Below are 18,794 nucleotides of genomic sequence, written 5' to 3'. Positions count from 1 at the left end.
AACTCACTCAACCAGAGAGGGTCATTCAGCAAGCAGGCAGCTCAGCACGTGCCCAGCTGGGGACAGGGGAAAAGGCCTGGTGCCTAACCACGATGCTCATATACAGGGCAGAGAAAGATCCATCTGTATTGTCCTCTGCATAGAAAAAGATGCTTCAGCAAAGACACGGAATTCCTTCTTAATCTCCCCAGGCAATCCTGAAGACAGAACCAACTGGGACACAGCTGGAAAGAGAGAGCACAGGTCACTGGTTTGGCAGCTCTTAACACTAACTGGGAGCTGTATGGGTATCAACAGCACATCTGTGGGGTTGAGACCCTCAGAAACTCAACAGCCACGGGGTAGGCAGGAAGAGAAAACCACTACCAGCTGATGTTCTTCTCCACAGACCATCAGTTCAGCTCTGGGACATCTATCAGCACCATGGCACTCGTGAAACCTGGAAACCTGGAAAAGGGAGCGCTGACTCCTTGATAAATGCTTTTTTCCTGCAGTTAGCATCCACTGCTAAGAAACCAGAAACTTAAAGCTTAGCCATTTGATCAGGTTGCACTACAGGACAAAGATACACAGATATAGTACCTGCCAAAGCTTGCTAACACAACATCACAGTCCTGAGCAAACAAAATAGTGTGGCTTCAACAAGGTACCAGTCTGCAGTGGCAGCTAACTTTCCATGGATGTAACGTTTGCCCTTCTTCACCAGCACCACGAAGCAGCATGCTCAGTGTTCTGCATGCTCTGAACTTCTGCCAGGTGTTGCTGTCAGACTGTAAGCAGGGAGCAGCTCTCTGCTTTAGACCAGCTAAAATTTGTCATTGCTTCAGCTGAGGGACACCTGCTGCTGATAGCTAAAATAACTCAGCACCCACACAGTCCACAGCAGCAAAATCAGGAGTAAGGCACTCCAGATACACACAGACCATGCAACTGACATACCCTCAAACACTGCCAAGCAAGCTGCGATGCCTCGGCTACTCCAAGTTTCAGCTCCACTGGCAATTCAGGTATTTGTTGACAATTCTGAAACTTGGAGGATTTGGAACTTTCCTTCAGGCTCCAAATGGGAGAAGCGTTGAAGGACTGAATTCAGAGCTCGGCTCCTGTTCCTGACCGGCAGCCAGCTGCAGATCAGAGGGGCTCCCACACTGCTGGCGCTGCTCGGTGCCTCACCGTGACACAGCACCAGGACTCCATGCCTAACAGCTGTCTGACAGCACGCCGTAAAACAATGAAGACAAATGAAAGCGCTGACAAAGCACAGAACTACTCCAGTGCTCCACACAGATAAATTTCAGGGATATTACCCCTTCATATCTACAACTGTCCATGGCCAACAATTAATTTGACAAAGCATGCCAATGAGAGTGTCCAGAGACACATGAAGAAGTTTTATACCACATTCAGATGAACCAGTGCTATTAGATTGCTGACTGCTTTCCTCTTCTCAGTGGGTACTCCATCATTTGAATAAGCCCAAGTAAAGCTGCATCATCAAAAGAGGAACTTTCAAACACCTAATATTCCTGTCCATTCATTCAAAAACTGTAATCTTCATCAGGAAAATTAGTAAGAGATCATCAGCAAAGCACCGTTTCAGTTGTTTATGCAAACTGAACTACAATGTGGCACATTTCTTCTGCTCGCTGTAATGCCACTGAGTGCAGCCCGCACTGTAACCACCAGACCACATGGTGGGTCCGTGTTTCCTGACCACCAGACATCAGTGAAGGAAGCCATGCACAACAGATGAGTTTACGTAACAAAACAACCCAACCACTCGTGCCTCTAAACTCACGTACACGTAAGCAAAGTGTGACAGAGATACGACAAAACAGGCCCACGTGATACGAGTACATACAAGCAGTGCCCCCAGGGAACTCACTGGAAATGATGTTCAGATATCAAAATTTAAATCTCTGAAGTCACTAACAGGGCAGAAACACAGCAGTTCACTTTCAAGAAGGGCCTCCACAGATGGGAACCTGCTCAAAGCACAGATACAATGGCACCAGTCTCCTCTACTGCATTAAATAATCATTTAAAATGATCTCTCAGATTCAGCCGTACCATGTTACCCTAACCAGTGGCTGTAAAATCGAGTGCCTACTTCACACTCATATTTCTCTAAGCTTTCTACCCATTACCAGCTGCAGGCTAAGCGGGGCTGAGTTGCTGTACACTGCTTTTAGTGGATAAACTATTAAACTATGCTTTTTTGGGTTGTTTTTTTTTTTGAGCTATTTTTATATAGAGTTTCCTACACTTGCTTATGCAAGACATATTTTAAACTACTGAAAGAATTAGGACTTGGTAACAAGACCACATACTCGACAAAGGTTGCTCAGAGACAAGGCACAATGTGATAAAGAACAACAATAGGTTTCTGTGATCTGACTCAAAAAAGCATTCTGAGCAGAAAATAGGACTTTTGTGATTATTGAAACAGCTTCTAGTAAGGACATTACACAGATTGATTTCTGCTTTGACAAGTTAAAAGAAATTAATGAAATACTTTGGGAAAGGCCTATTTTACCATTCATTATCTTTTATCAAAAGCATTCCTCTTGACTTTCAAACATAATTCAAATTAGTCACATATTTGTAGGCTTTTCATTAATACAAAATACTCTGAAAAATTTCACTTCCTCATCTGAGCGCTGTGATCTGTGATTTTACTCGCACATAGTCTGTTCCCTAAGAGGAAAGGGAAAATCAGGAGAACTCGCAACTTAACTCAGCCTCCAAATTTCACATCTTCTATCTCCAATGGCAGCTGACCAAAACCTTCAACACCTATTGACACCACTCCAGACCGAAATCCATTCGTAATGCCATGAGCCTCATCGCACCGCAGAGCTGCCTCTCGAAGGTGATGCTGAGAACACCAGACACTGTCAGCAGCCCATCACTTCACGTGGAGTGGGAAGTTTCATTGCCAGCTCACGCAGGAATCCAGTTAGTAAACAACTAACCTGTATACATACACACATACAAACCCTGCCTGTCCTCCTGCTGCATTGGTAACTACCAGTTTCATTCAAATACCTTCACAGGAGAGTAACAAGAGGAAGTGCTCTTATAAGCAAAGGTGAAATCAAAGCTTTAGAATTACTGTGCAGTGCTACTGACGCATTTATTTCTCGAGGGAATAAATGATATTGAGGCAGCTCAAAGTAATTTTATTTTTTTTTTTTTACCATTATTTTCACCAGTGATCTTGGGGAGGAGGTGGATGGAAGAGAGATGTTCGGCCTGGGACAGAGCAGAAATTAAATTGGTATGAAACGTTTGTGAAAGAGCTCTACCAGGTAATGGAGATACCAGTTTTCTCTTGAGACTTATTCTTACATCTAAAGAAGTCAGCAGCCTGGGTTTCATAGTCGGGTACATACAGGCTCTGTATCTCTGCAACACATTTCCACCAGCAAGACAAAAATATTTAGTCGCACAAGATACCAAGAAAATCAACGTGCTACAACACAGAACTTCGCTTCCATATAAGCTCAAAAGGAAAATCAAACTTGGCAACATGCCACACTCTAAAACCGAGTTCTCTTAGTTTACATGAAGTTGTGATTCAGAAGCAGAACTGGAACGGGGCAGAGTTTGGAAAAGCTCAAAGGCAAGAGACCCAGCATTAACGAGGCAAAAACACTTGGGACCAAGGAACTGGCCAGGATTAGAAGGGCATGAAATTGCAAGGTTTGGACTCATAACCTCAAATACGTTACCTAGGTGAGCTCTGACAGCCATGCCAAAAGGATCTCACTTGAAACTGGAGCAATCTGGCAGGTTCCTCGCCAGCCTTCACACAGGGAACTTCTCCCCACCCCTCTCCCTGCACACCTCCATCCGTTCACACGCAGCCCGCAGGCAGGAGGGAGAAGTGCCTGAGCTCTACTCCTCATGACTCCAGATGCATGGAGGTGGTTTTACAGCAGGCCCAGCGTCCTGCCTGACCTCCAGTGTTTGCAGACTGGCACGGCTCCGCACCTCTCCCCACCTGGCCTAGCCTAAGTCACTCCCCAGCAGCAGAAGCCCAGCTCCAGAAGCCCAGCTCCAGGCGGGCAGCGTGGGGTTTTGCCAATACTTAAGAGCTGTTTCCTCTAATGCTGTTGTGTTGAATGACAACTAGTTCAGCTTGGACGTGGGTCAATTCATCTCACTCATCACTTTGCTGGTTGGACCGGCATGGAAGAATGGATGAGAGAATGCCCTGAGTACCAAGCCTGATGGACAATGCTCCATGGGAGCCACGAGACAGCTGCTGGGGCTGGCAAGTAAGATGCTACCAGAGCCCCTTCTTACAGGCTAAACCTTTCATTTTTATGTTAATTACTAACCTAATCTAAAGAATATCTCAAGTTTTTCCTTTGCAGATTAAATGAACTAATAGATATATCCAGAAAGATGAAAAGTAGTCTGAAGCTTACACCCAAAGTCATTGTAAAAGCCTTGAAATATTTTAGTTTTTATCATATTTTACATGCATGTGAAAGGCTTTAGAAATAGAACAACTAAAATTGGAACAACACAGACCCCTGCAAGACTCAAATTAAAAAGAGTGAGCCAAGACAGCATATGCCCTTTCCAAGAGGAAGAGAATGCATTATAAATCTGGGAATAAAGCCACCTAACTCCTGGCAAGACAGCTCAGAGAAATAGATAATGAAACAATCCTGCCCATAAAGTCATAAGACATTCAAAGCTAGAATTAATGTAACCTTTATTCATTATTAGAAATATAAATAGCTTTAGTTTGTGACAGATTTTTAAGTATTTCCTGTAGAAAAGGATTCAGCAGATCTACCCTGCAATATAGCAGTGAAATACTAAATCTGAAGTTGTCTTCGACAGGAAGCAAAAGGCATTAAAATCACTGGAAATAGCATCAAAGCTGACTAACTGGGAGGGACGAGCTAACAAGCACCTCCAGCCTTCCCAGCACCAACACGCCGGAGCCCAGCATCTCCTCTCCCTCCCACACACAGATCTCGATAAATTCACTTCCCTCCACAGAAGACAAAATTGCTGGAAGCGAGAACAACCTTACTGACCATGGGTTGGCAATACTGGTTTGAGTTCAAGAAAGCCACCACCCTCACTTCCATCTCCTCCTCTCACCCAGTGCAAGTGACTCACCAAGGAACTGGCCAGGATTAGAAAGGCATTAAAACTGTGGCATGCATAACTTTCCAGAGACACTATCAAGCCATTATTTACTAAGCTAACTAATTAGACAGCCACCCTTGCAGATAATGAGAATGCATTAAAGTATTTAAGATGCCAGCACTAGGCTGACACATACAAAGTAGCTGCCCTTCTTCAAAAGAAAGCAGATGTCAAAGGAAATAAACCAGTCAGGAAAGGCAGCAAGCTGAGGCGGTACTGTGGCATCATCTAAGGAGGAGCTCAGAAAAGGGGCAGGAAGCGAGGCAGAGAAACATGGGATGAGGAGGCACCTCACATGTTTATTTTATCAACTACTACTTGCAAAGAAACCACTAGACAGATGATTTAAATTAGCACGAGATAGATGATAAAAAAGCAACTATTCAAAGCAAACAGAATTCATGTATACAAGTGTACAATCTGGTGCAGAAAAACAGGAAAACTGGATGTGCTTCAGTAGATAATGCTCTGAAAAAACAGTTGGTAAAATCCCCTTCTACACTGAGAAAACAGCTTTAACTGAATATACAGTTCACTACAGCCTGGCACTGAAACAGCTGCTTTCCTTTGGGTATTACCCACTTCTGAAGCAGTGCATATAACCAAAAGCCATAGAGGAAGGCTATGAAGTGCATTAAAAAAATTAATCTACCTACTAGAAATGACACCAGGAATGCTCTGAAGCAATACAAGCTGCCTGTCTTGTCCTCTCAAAAAGGTTTCCTAAATTCCAGCTGAGAGTACTCTTAGTTTTGGGGAGCAAGAAAGTGAATATGTTCCCTAATAACAGCAGATGTTCTCACAGCTCCACAGAATGGACTGGAGATAAAAGTTTAGAGGAGATTTCAGCATGCAGGAGTGCCAGGACATGAAGATTGGCTGCTTCATTACTACCATTGCCTTGGACTGGCTCTTACAACTCAGCACAAGAACATCCACTTTGAGGAAGGCAGTGTCTTCACAAATCTTAATTACAGACCTGATTTAAAATATCATCCCACAAGAAGAAATGTGACCAACTGGCAAGCCATTAGCTCCAAAAGGGTCAACTGCTCAGGTGCAAGACAGAAAGGCTTTCAACTTTCCTATTCCCAACCTAAACCTCATTCCATTTATTTCCGCATTAACTTCTCATTTTCTTGCTTTTTGCAGTCCACTGACCTCTAGAATTGGGATTCCTTGACTCCTGGAGAAGAGCCCAAAAACTCATTCTGCCTCTAAGGAAATTCACAATTTGGCATTTAAGGGGAACAGTATCAAATGATAGAGCTGCAGCCTTATTTTTTACTTGACATCAGAGCTCTCCTGTCACCTTCTTCCCCTGAAATGACTCAATAATGACAATTCTTCTAAAGTTGTCCTCAAAGTAAAGGTTCAAAGTTGCTGTGGGGATGAGCAAATCAGCCTTAAGGTTACCAGAGGAACAGAAGCACTCCGGGTCTGGCCAGAGGCTCAGGAACTTTCTCCCCACGTGTTTCAATACAGTGGAGAAGGTTGACAGGCAAATCCTTTCAAAACAGAAATGAAGGAATTCAAACCAGACACAGAAGCCATCTGGGCAATTTAACAATCAGCTGCTCAGCCTCCACAGCAGCAGAGGCAATGGCTGGGGTCTGGTAGCACGTGGTTTTGAATGAAATTAGCATATCTTTGGAAGCAATGCATGGTGTAAAGTTGAAAACTACCAAGTAAACGGAGATGTTAAGGCTTGGGCCATCACTGACACTCACTGCTGGGAAGCTCTGAGAAGAGAACCATCTGTCATGATCTCCTGCCATTACATAGAAGACTGTGAACGTGCTACAAACAAGCCCTGGGTTTTCTTGCTAGTGAAAAGAAAAGGACATATATTTATATTTTTAAAGCATCGTAAACCGGTGTTGCTAATAAACATCTTCTGGAGCAAACCTGAAACCCATCAACAGAAACTGTATGAAAAATAGCTTTGAAATATAGATAAAGCTCAGGCACATAAATGAGGGATGTCTCCAGGAAGTCACACAAAAATGCTTTAGGATCACCAGCACTCTTTCATATTCCTCTCAAAGAAATGCAAATATGGCACAACAACATCCATGCATCAAGATAACACCAGTGTATTTAACATGTATTAACCAGTGTTATTCCAAATTTTGCACGTTAAGATATTAAATGCTTTGTCTCCCCTAAGCTTCTTCTATGTACAGCTTCTCTGCACTGTAAAATCTTAAATTTGGCATTGAAAGAAGGTGCCTGCCCCACTTGTAGGTGGAAATTGTAGCCCAAAATTCAATCAGTTTAGCACAAAGGCAATAAAAAGTACATCTATTTTATTTTTCAAAGAGCCCATCTTTTAAATAGGAGACCAAAATGCATTCTATGGAAGCCTGGCAGATGAAAGGTAAGCACGAATGAAAATCTGGAGCAAGCAAAAAGCAGAAAGGACAAAGGAAGTCCCTCCAGGGACACCTGCCTGTTGCCAGAACACCTTTCCTGCCTGAACTCATAAGCCAGTCTGCAAACAGCAAAGACAAACTTGTCTGCATCCACAGGAACCGCAGCCCAGCTCTCCAAATTACTGCACTGCACACCCCCACGTCTCCTGAGCTTCCTTCGCTCCAGAGATGCCGAGCTCTTGAGACATCACACGTACAGAGTTAGAGCCACAGAAGAGAACTTTCTGCTTTCAGAAACCTTTTTATTTGTCTAAGTACCATCAGGTTTCATTTTTCAAGCTCTTTCCACAGGTTTTATAAAGTAACTGATAATGTCAATTCAAGTTAGCGTATTCAGTTAAACACAGATGACAGCACCTCAGGCACACAGAAAAGAGTCGGAGCTGAGAAGATATTTTATTTTTTCTGGCCACATATGGAAGCAGCAGAGCACCCTATGAATGGCAAAAGCATTTTTCTTGACAGTCAAAGGTTAACATATATGCAGGATGAATCAATAATCCACAAATGGCTGCACATCACGCAACATTTAAGCTCAGCCCGAAACACAGAGGATAAAGAACAACACGCTCAGTCCGTTAAAGGCACAGCTACTTGTGGAAACGAGCTGCAGTGGATGGCACTCTGCCTTCTCACTGACCAGTGCAAGTTCTGCAGCTGTCCTATTCTGCCCCTTACGGCTTGATCCCTAGGGAAAGGACTGTTGGTTTTATTTTCTAATCGGCAATGAGAAAAATGCACCTTTTAGCACACCTCTGCAAGAAAGTTCTTGGCCTGAAAGCCCACAGCTTTCCTACTGCTATGCTGAAGAAACCTCCCTTTCAGACCAGCAATCCAGCAATGATAATCCTGACTGCCTGGCTTTCTGAGTGAATAACCACCAGAGTTGAGCAGAAAGCTTTGAACCCTTGGCATATACAATCTGCGCCTCCTCTGCTGCTCCTCTTCCCATTTGCCTCTAACTCCTGTTTCTCCTGCTGAGGGAACACGTCCCTGGGCAAACCAAAGGCAAGATGAGTTTTTCTCCTCTGTTTCAAGATACAGCTTAACCCTCATCCTTTCCTCACACTAGGGGAGGATTAAGTCACTCTTCTGCCTCTATTTACATTCAAGAGGGCTGCCACTACTTGGATAAGCCACAAATGCTAATTATTCTGTATTGATTCAGTTGACTTTCCGGGACAAAGTAGCTGTAAAGCTCTGGGAGACATTATGAGCATTAGAGAACATCAGCTTGTTTGAACAGGATAAAAGACGCTAAGCAAAGAGCGCGGTCTAGGTGTTAAACCCTACACCTAGAACAGCAACTCCAGTGAAGACCTATTCTGCTTATATAGCTGTCTGTAAGAAAGTAAAGAGACAGGAGAAAAAGAGGAAAGAGCTTAACTCATTATTCATACCACTGGATAGCAGACAACAGAGCACCATGTGTACACACAGTGACTGTCCTCTTCTCCCACCTCCTGAATCTCATCATGTAGAAAGGCAGAACTTAATGCAGAGTTTTATTCAGATGGAGGGGAAAGAAAGGGAAATCAAGGAATTGAGACGCAAGTATTTTGTCCCAGTGCACAAAATACAGTACTCCAGCTTTGCAATAATTCCATCACCCCTTTCATCCAGCAAGAGGGAAATTAAAAAGCCCAGTTGTGTGTGTAATACTTCTGCACATGGAGAGCATGATCCTGCTGGAGGCTAGGAGGCTGTTTATCCACAGATCAGCAGTCACCACACAATCTTACACGCTCTGCTCTATCTGTTCCCTCTGATTTTGAGAGAGTACTCAAGTAGTACGGAACAAACTGACTAAATATATTATCTGACAGATAAAGTTCAAATATTTTTATACTAAACAGCAGAATTCTGACTAAAAACAAAACTTTGAAGTAGAATTCATGCACATTTATGTAAAATGGCTCACAGTTCAATAGAGGCAAAACACAGCTGAGTGCCACAACACAAACAAGCAGGCACCCCTCATTTGAAGTCTTCTTTCCACCCATCCTCAAGGCTAATCAGAATAATTAAATTAAGAAGGAGCTGTATTGTACAGTATTAGAAAATATTAGACTTGTTAACACTGGAGAAAGCATGCCTGGCAGGAAAGGTGAGGGCTGGGGCAGCAGGGAGCAGGTAAGGCAGAGCCATCACAGCCACACGAGGTACCCATACGACTCGGCTCTCCCAGCTACAGACAGCACCTGCCCTCAGCTCTGCTTCAGAATTTTGCTGCTCTGGAAGGGCAGCAGCCTTTTTTGTTTAATGCGTGTTAAGGATCTACAATAAAAACACTGGAAAGTGCGTGAGGACTGCAAGTGGGCTGCAGCTACGTAATGCAATTTCGACTAAATCCCAAACGCTGTCAAAACATTCCATTTCGAGAGGTTTGGCTGCTTGCTGGCACCAGATGTCTGGGAGCAGAGGCTGGGCACAGTAATGGAGGAGAGCAGTGATACCAACAGGCTGCTGAGCCCGTTCTGGAACAAGGCCTCAGGTGCCACTTGAGCTTTGCTGAGCTTCCCTAAGGGTGTATTTCCCTGAAGGTAATTACGACAACCATGCTCTTCTTTAAGAAACACATTTTCACCGCTCAGTGCAAAAGCTGCCTTGGGCCTAAAAAAGCATTCAGAACTCGTAAATTCTTCCTTTTCTTTCAACAGGCCTGATATCACCACCCAAAGAGCTCCCAGAACATCCTCTGAAAGCACGGGCTGTGCCCAGTCCCAAGCCAGGACCAAGGGGAAGCAACCTGGAAGCTCCTTTTTGGGGCTCAGAAAGAACGAGCTAATGACCACCACCTGAATTCTCACCAGACTCATCATGCTCACTGATTTACTTTATATCACCCTTCACAACTTAAAATCAGTATCACTTCAGAAATTTATTTATTTTCTTAAAGCAGCATTGTTGTCAATCTGATAACATCTATGAAAATTAGTGCCCAGAGAATAGCACACATCTCTGCTGAACAGCAAAGTCCGTGAAGGGAAAATCCAGAGGCTTTCAAGCCGTGTCCATCACTTCAGCATTCAACCATCTTAAACTGACAGAAACAATATTAAAAAGAAAGGGCAGATTATCTCAAGGCAGAATTTTTTTTTATCAGCATCTATCATGAATATGGATCAGTCTGCCATTTTCATTCACATACACATTCCCACAGATACAGCTGCTTTCATTAAAAGGGCTGTGCAAGAGCCCTTCCAAATACACGAGTTAACTGAACCTAAGTTTAGCAGACACGTGCAAATACACATGCATTCCTTTCCAAATGGGAAATAGAAACTGTCAATATTATTAATGGGCAAATTCATAATAAAAGCATCTCCATTCTAAAAGTCTTATGTGTCAGAGGTAGAAATACCCTTCACAGGTAGTTCCGAAGACAAAATTACTTCTGCCCAAACACACTGAAGATATGAGCTAGATATCTCTTGCCCATTCACTTTCAAGCACCAGAGGTGCTCAAAGAAGCTTTAGGAAAGGAAAGCAAGCCAGTGGAATGACAATCAGGAGAACAAACCTACTTGTTTGGTGTAGCACATTTCCCTAAGCACACTAACCATGAAGTCCAGCAAAGGCATGCAGCAAGACATGCGACCACCAAGTCTAAAACCAGAAGTGGTGATGTCTATGTCAGGTACTGAGGGCCAAGGCACTCTAGGCAGCACACAGTCTGCAGATCAGCTGCTTCGCTTACCTTCAAAGATGCACTTTGCAACTGTTGGAAATCTATTGTTAAAGAAATACAACACCCCCACTTCTCCCCCTCCATCACACCCTGCTATGGGTCTTGAGGCCAAGCAGAGCACGAAAACTGGAAAAATGAGCTGAAATGATCTGTGCCTGAAATGCCTGCTCTGAAGCTGGCCCCAAATGGTTTTTCTCCATTTGCTGCCAAGCACCTCTAATGCAATCCAGACAGCCAAGGACACAGTCAGAATGATAATATGAAAGCATTAAAATTCCCATTGAAATAGGACCTGTCAAGCTACTTTATGTAACACGATTTATCGTTTCCAAATGTAGTAACAAGGGATTTTATTGTACAAGAGCATGTTGTACACAATGGGGCTCTGGGTTCACATTCCACGCTAGCCAAACTAGAGCTTCTGACAAAGTTTAGGCAAGTACAAGTCTGTTACTTGTGTGCATCTGAAAGGGTAGTTAGAAACATGAGAATTCAGTGGGGTACAGAATATGTTTCAAAAATGAGACTTCCCTGCACATTTCTGGACACCTCCAATCACTACAGGCCAATGGCTCAAAAGCAGTGTTCATGGAAAGAAACCCAACTGCCCACATTCCATAAAGCCAAGCAAGAAAAATGGACTGTCTAAAGCTGAAGGAGGTCCTCATTTTCAGTCTTCCATGTCAACCAGCCAAGTACAGCAGACTGGTATCTTTTGCAACTTCAGCACAGTAGTCAAACAGCTCAGACTGAAATCTTCTGGTTCCAGCTGACATCCTGCACTCTGTTCTAACATGTGAAACCCCAACCTCAAAAGCCACGACCTCCTGCATCTCTTGTACTTAACACAGTCACTAAGATGAAGTCAAGCTGTCCATGCTCTACACTAATAATGCCCAAGGAGAGTTCCAGCACAGAGCATAGCGTCACAACTTTGAGTCTGTGGATGTTTCTGGATATTGCTACTTCTCCATTCTATGTACCTACTTCTTAAAGATGCAGAAATATTTCAGCTCTAATTAGCTCCCTGTTCTTTTCTAATGAATTCACTTCAACTACTCTAGCTAATATAACTTGCAATGAAAGCCAAGCATATAAATATAAGGGAGAGTAACCTGTACAGTACAATAAAGCAGAAACAAGCATTGTACCTGCTCTCTGCATTAGGGAAGGTACCATACCACCTGCTAGTGCAAAGGATAAATTGGTGGTACTGTCCAGAAATATTCAGCTTCATCTATTTTCTTCAGGGAATAAACCAGAGTCAGTCAACATCTACCCACATAAAATCATGAAGTTGTAACAGTAACTTCAGATACAAATAAGAAAACGTCTTTAGTGCTCACTCCTGAACCCCACATCCTAGCTTTCTTATTATCTTCTTCACTGATGTAACACTGACGTTGAACAACATTCAGGTAGGTGCTTTGTTCTGTCCTCCTCTCTCAAAGACTGGTATCATCATCCAACTAAACTGGCATATGCTTTGAACTTTTTTCCCCATCTAATTAATAAAATACATACCATGAATGCCTAAACGCAACATCACACACAGATCTGACTCCTGCCATCGATTATTTATATTACAAGTTCAGCCATGACTAAGGTGGGTAATTTATTGCATTCTAGGCAGTTGAACTCCCATCCAAGACCTTGGACTGCTCTGCTTTTACAGCGCTAGTCAGAATCAATAACGAATTCTGTTAAGCCTTCTCACTTTTGCTGTGCCATTCAGCATTAGCAATAAGAATAAAGCTTATTCAAAGATACTTAAAAAAAAAAAAAGAAAACAAAAATCACACTCAGATATTCAAGTTTGCTATTTGAATCCAGGATCTGCAGCGCTAGTTTAAAAAGAGAAACTATTTCCTATTAGGAGTCATGAGGCTGAAATAAGCAAAAGCCATAATGGAAGTCAGTCCTTGGGGGAAAATGGAAGATGAAGGAGGAAGAAAAAAAAAAAAAAAAAAAATCACTGAAAAATTGAATGCTATAATTAAGGGATGAACAGTTGGCATTTTTAGGATATAAATCAAGAAATCAGCTAATAAAACTGCAGATGAAGTTCAAGAGACAAGAGGTATTAAATGATACACAAGCCCATCTGACTTTACATTCACAAAAACAGTCCCTCTGACTCAGAAGCTAGATCTTCATGTAGCAGTTTCATCATGATATCAACTCAGTGTTCAGCAGCTATCAAAAGCAGATCAAATATTAGACATTATGAGGAAAGGAGTAAAACAGAAAAAAACAAAAGCACCACAACACTGTACTGGAGTGTTCATGACCCCATAAATCAACAGCAGTCTGAATCTCCAACAGACCAAATGGACCAGATGCAGTTCTGGTCCCCAAATCTTAAAAGGAACTGAAGACCCAGACCAGCCTCAGCAGGATGCTGAGAAACACACCTACACTAGCATTTTCACCCAACAGCGTGCTCTTGAAACATCTCCTGATCACTGCCACACTGTAGTTCTTTTCTCAGAACCTCTGAATGATTCAGCAAGGAGACACCAACTGCAATGCAGCGCCTCGCCCCCAGCACTCGGCCACAGCCAGCCGATGGAAGTTCTGCAAATTGGATAAGGAAGGGCACCAAGTTCTCATTCTCTCTTCAAATCCCATTCTCCCGCACCATGCTGGTTAGTAATGAGGACAGCCCAAGCTGAGAGGAGGTGTCAAAAGTCTTTGCCTTGGGAAGCAACTAATGAAAGCAGGACACTTCATTCCGGCAAAGAGGAGACGGCACAGCTCTGAACCACGTGGCACAGAGAAGGGTGAGGGGGGGATAGCTGCTCATGGCCTTCTCTGAAATGAAACAATTTCTCTGCTTCGAACAAAAAGATGCTTCTTAATGCAAAATCATTTTCTTTATCAAGGAGTTCTCCAGCTTATGGACGCTGAAAGTTTACAATGGTTCAGAAAAACAAGGCACTTTCATTGGAGGTCAGTCCATCAAGAGCTATTAAGAACAGTCAGCAATGCTAGCTCTGAACCATCTGAGCTACAGCCCACTACTATCTGGGAGCTATTTTGGGCAAGGAAAACTACATACCTCCCTTGTTACTGTCATCTTTCTTGTAGGCATCTGCTATTGACTGCTGTCAAGATAGGAGACTGGCCTTGATGTAAATTCAGTTGGACCAGTTTGGGCTATTCTTCTGTTTTGAAAACAGTCAGATGGAAAAGGGAATAAAATGCACACCAATCCAAGTAAAGAAGATATAACTTTCATAATGAACTACTGAACAAGCAACTCTTGCCCTTCTTTTAATGATGTAATCACAGGTTTCATCACCATGCCAGCAAATGCAGGGGTCAAGGGCTTCTATGATTCAGTTTCTTTATTACTGAAAATTGTATTTGAACAGAAGCTTCTGCCACACATCATAACACAGCCAGCAATGCTTGCAGACTTACAGAACCCTTGGGGACAGGCCCAAGGAGACAGTTAAACCAAGGGTCCAAAACCACTAAACCCTGAGTTATAAACTACCTATGGAAAAAAGCCTTTTTATTACCAAAGATCTGAAAGAAAACCCCAAAGCTAGAAGAAGCCACTAAAACAGAAGGCATTAAAACTAAAAGGGAATCTGCCTGAAGACATTCTTGTGCTTCAACCTTTTCAGCATATTCTTCATTCAATCCTGTCTTTGAATTTTTACACTTGGCCAATAAATAGTTCTTATTCTACCACTCAAACAAGATTTACGATGCACTGCAAGCACAGTGCAATTAACAGATTTAATTCCTGATTCATCCCCATCTTCAAAGGGAGATGGGAGAAAAGCACAGGAGGAGATGGCTGGGCACTGTGCTGTGGGTACCTCCACCATACATGCTATGACATTTCCTCTGCCACCACTGTAAGAAGCACATCCCTACTCTTTCTGTAGATGAGCCATGGCTTTTTCACCGTTTAGCTCCCCAGCTACTATTCATTCTTCAGCTTCATCATTCTGATTTTTTTCCTGCCCTCAGTATGGATTTTTACACATCATCCCACATTTTCACCATAATTTATCTATTGCTTTTTCCACTCCATTTCACTGAATTTCTAATCTCATTTTCCCAACTACACTGTCTACAATCATAACATAGCAGTGACTTTGAAAAAATTCAGTATGCTCCACTAATTTCACAATGTGTTAAAAGAGATAACATAGGGAATACGGTCTTTGAAACTCGGCGTGATTACTTTAACTTGCATATCAGAGACAGCAGAACACAGCCAGAGGAGCAAGATAGGCTTTTGGGCCCAAGGAAGTCAAAGCTCTAGAATCTGACACAGGTATTGACCAACTATCAATGAGAGAGATGCACGGAATCTTCTGTGCACAAGACTGAGCATTGCCTCCTCCATATTTTTCATTTGCATTTGGTGAATGCTTCATTCTGTTGTGCTGATAGGCCTGCATCCAATCCAGCAGCACATTTGTTCGAGGGATTGTTCCAGGTGCATCATGTACTGACAAAACACCCTGCTCCAAAAGGAGTTTTAAATGGCACAACACGGTGGTTGGCTTCCCTGCTGCAGTCTCAAGCTCCATACAACGTCAATGCTGAGCACAAGTTACATTCACAGGCAATTAAGACAGACTACATGAAGTACCTAGCTCAGCCTGCCAGCTATACAGGACTTGTCTTTCAGTATTGTTCAATTACTTTGCCCTTGTTTTCCACCGGCAAACAGAAACTCATTGTACTTTCCCTCTCCACCACTCACTGCATGCCTCTGCCCTCCAAGCACCCTCACTTGTACATGCAGGCTTCAGAGCACCACTACCTCATGCTGACGTATCTTCCACCAAGAAACAGCAGACTCAAAGGCAACACACAATTCTGCAGCACTGTTAAATGAATTCTACTATCAAAAGAAAATACCTCTGAACTGTTTTACCTCCAGTGTAAATCAGGCTTCACCTCAGCCCATTATGGCTACTTCAGCCAATTTTACTTGCCATGACACTACAAGCCATTTCATTGCTGTGATTTCCACAACTTTTCATCTGAAACCAATTGTCTTTTAAGAGTATTTAAGTTCAGAGACTTGGCATTGTTTAAATCTTATGATATCTCCAGCTCACCCTTCAACACTGCTAAAGTTGCCCAGATTAAAATCCCTCAAGCCAAGAAAGAGGCAGCATCTGATATTATATCATGATGCCTTCAAACTCAGCAGCTCATCTTCATGACATAACACTTCTAACTGCAAAAATACACTCAGGCTTCAAATACTGTGTGCTTACATGCAGTGTAATGTACCAGTGCTAGATGCTCACTCCATTTACACCAAACTGTTCCCAGAATTTCTTACTTGGTATTCAGTTTTATCTTTGTACATCCTTCCTGATTAAATGGAGTAGCAACAGCAAATCAACTCGATTCTGAGAAATCTATTACTTCAGCTAAGAAGTTCACATATCTAAAATTTTGAAGCATCAAAGTTAGTCTATTTCCCATAGGCTAAGCTACCTTGTGCAGACCTATCTGGTGGGGAAGACAGGCTAATTCCAGGATTTCTATACAAACCAATATGTAAGAGTTATAACCAAAAACAGCACTGAAGGGTTAATGCCATGATAACCATTTCTGAAGAGCAGAGATCAATCTTAAGGTAAGCATCACAGCTGATCTAAATGCACTTGATTCAGCCTCCAGGCTGGCCTTCTGACAAACCTTTCAGGACTCTTGGTTAATGCTCCCGTCCTATTTGAGGACAGAGCAGACCAGCTTTCAGACCTGCAGCTATCCCCCCTTTTGGATAATCACGTGGAGTTAAAAAACACAGAAACTAAATAAACAAACAGAACAGAAGATACTCACATTCCCCATGTACTCTGAAAGTAGATCCTGCAAGGCCTGTCGCACCGCATTACACTCTGCAACTATACGTTCCCGTCGGTCATCACGTGTGCAGGATGAATCAGCCATCAGGGCTGCTCCACTAATGATGCTCTCCAGGCGCTCTTCCAGAGAAGGCCTGAAACGCTCCTCACTGAAGGTCGATGGATCCACAATTATTTGTTTCTGGTAAAATAAAGATTTCGGAAGTCAGCAGTCAGGCTGAGCAGTAAGTTACTGTTAGGTCATCAGAAAGACCAACGTTAACACAACTCCCTGATGAGGCATAAAAAGCAAACAGAATTTTGGCACTGAGAGTGATTTTCTTGAGTAGCTTAGTAAAATTGCTAACAGGTTCCCCAGCACATTAGACTGCTAGTCATTTCTTGTGCTGCTTTGACAGCTAAACCCAACTCAGCCACAAGAAGTCTCATTATATGAATGGCAAAAATCAAGTGTGCCAGCACTAATAAAGTTCAAAGCACAGAACTCTTCTTAACTACATGTCAATCCGGACATGCCTTCACTATTTAAACTTGTCAGATATAATTACCTCATCATGAACAAAAAAATCCCCAAGAAAAACAAATGTCCAAAATTAGCCCTATATACAGTACTCTGCTGTCCTGGTTCATCAAGTCCTCCTTCCTTTACTAGTATGCAATTATAACAGGTAAACAACAGTATTTTCAAATTCATGTAAAAGAACATATGACTAGAATAGCATATAAATTGATTTCTTCATGGCAGAAGTCTATCAGCTTCATTTTGAAGGATGATTTGTAAGCACAGCTCGTATTGAGAAACCTGAGGCTAAATAAGCAATACTGATGTATCTGCTTTTCAAGGGGCCAACATCACGATCCAGTGCTCACCAGGAAGAAGTAATGTAGCACACACCACCTTGTGATTACTTCCAGGTGGCTTATTTAAACAGGTTCTGCAGTTTAAGGAAAATAATATGACCATTTCAAGGTTTACTGATTTGTTTAGGGTTTGCATAGGTTTTCTCCCAATTAAGGGGCAGGATGGAAAGATGTAGATAACTCATCACGAAAGAAGCCCTAAAGCTTTTTGCAATGGGAGTTTTCTACAGTCAGTTTGTATGCCAGCTAATTTCAACATTAATGTCAGCACAATTAGTCTCCCAGCTGAGTAACCACAGAATTCACAGCAGGTTTAGAAACAGCACACGTTCTTCTAATATTCCCATTTTTCCTGAAAATTCTAGCTATTCAGGTAATGCAGTGGTGGTGTGCTAGGACCCCAAAATTACACCACATAAACGAGAGATAATCACTATCTTGTTATCTTCTGGTAGTCATTTAATATTTTACCATCGCAGCAGAAACACTGAAGCATTTGGGAGGGACGTGCAAAACCTCTGTAACAAAAGCACAATAACACTGACATGTTAACAGGAAATGAAGTGCAGGGATAACATCTGCAGAGAACCTGGGCACATTTGTTTTGTCTGTCTCTTTTGGCAAGGCTGAGCAGACAAAGCCATTGCACACAATGCCTATTCAGGCTGGCCTGCTGAGCAAGCCCTGGTGCTGTTAGTGAGCCGCAGTATGGGAAACTGAAGTTCAGAACTCAGTGCAAGCTAAAGCACTCAATAAGTCTCTGACCATATATTAGAG

The 18,794-nt window shown here is 42.6% G+C and overlaps 1 protein-coding gene across 1 annotated transcript in view; it reads right to left on the bottom strand.

Annotated features, from left to right (window-relative positions):
- The window catches only part of CTNNA1 (catenin alpha 1), a 108,050-nt gene that overhangs the window by 59,764 nt on the left and 29,492 nt on the right, over positions 1-18,794 (bottom strand). Inside the window, exon 7 of the mRNA XM_052684877.1 lies at positions 17,134-17,337. Coding sequence (XP_052540837.1) covers positions 17,134-17,337 — 204 coding nt within the window. The remainder of the gene's footprint in view (positions 1-17,133; positions 17,338-18,794) is intronic.

Source organism: Tympanuchus pallidicinctus, unplaced genomic scaffold, assembly GCF_026119805.1.
Source record: "Tympanuchus pallidicinctus isolate F22 unplaced genomic scaffold, pur_lepc_1.0 scaffold21, whole genome shotgun sequence".
Classification (NCBI taxonomy): Eukaryota; Metazoa; Chordata; class Aves; order Galliformes; family Phasianidae; genus Tympanuchus; species Tympanuchus pallidicinctus.
Note: the sequence above shows the minus strand (reverse complement) of the source record. Positions and strands in the feature narration are given on the sequence as shown.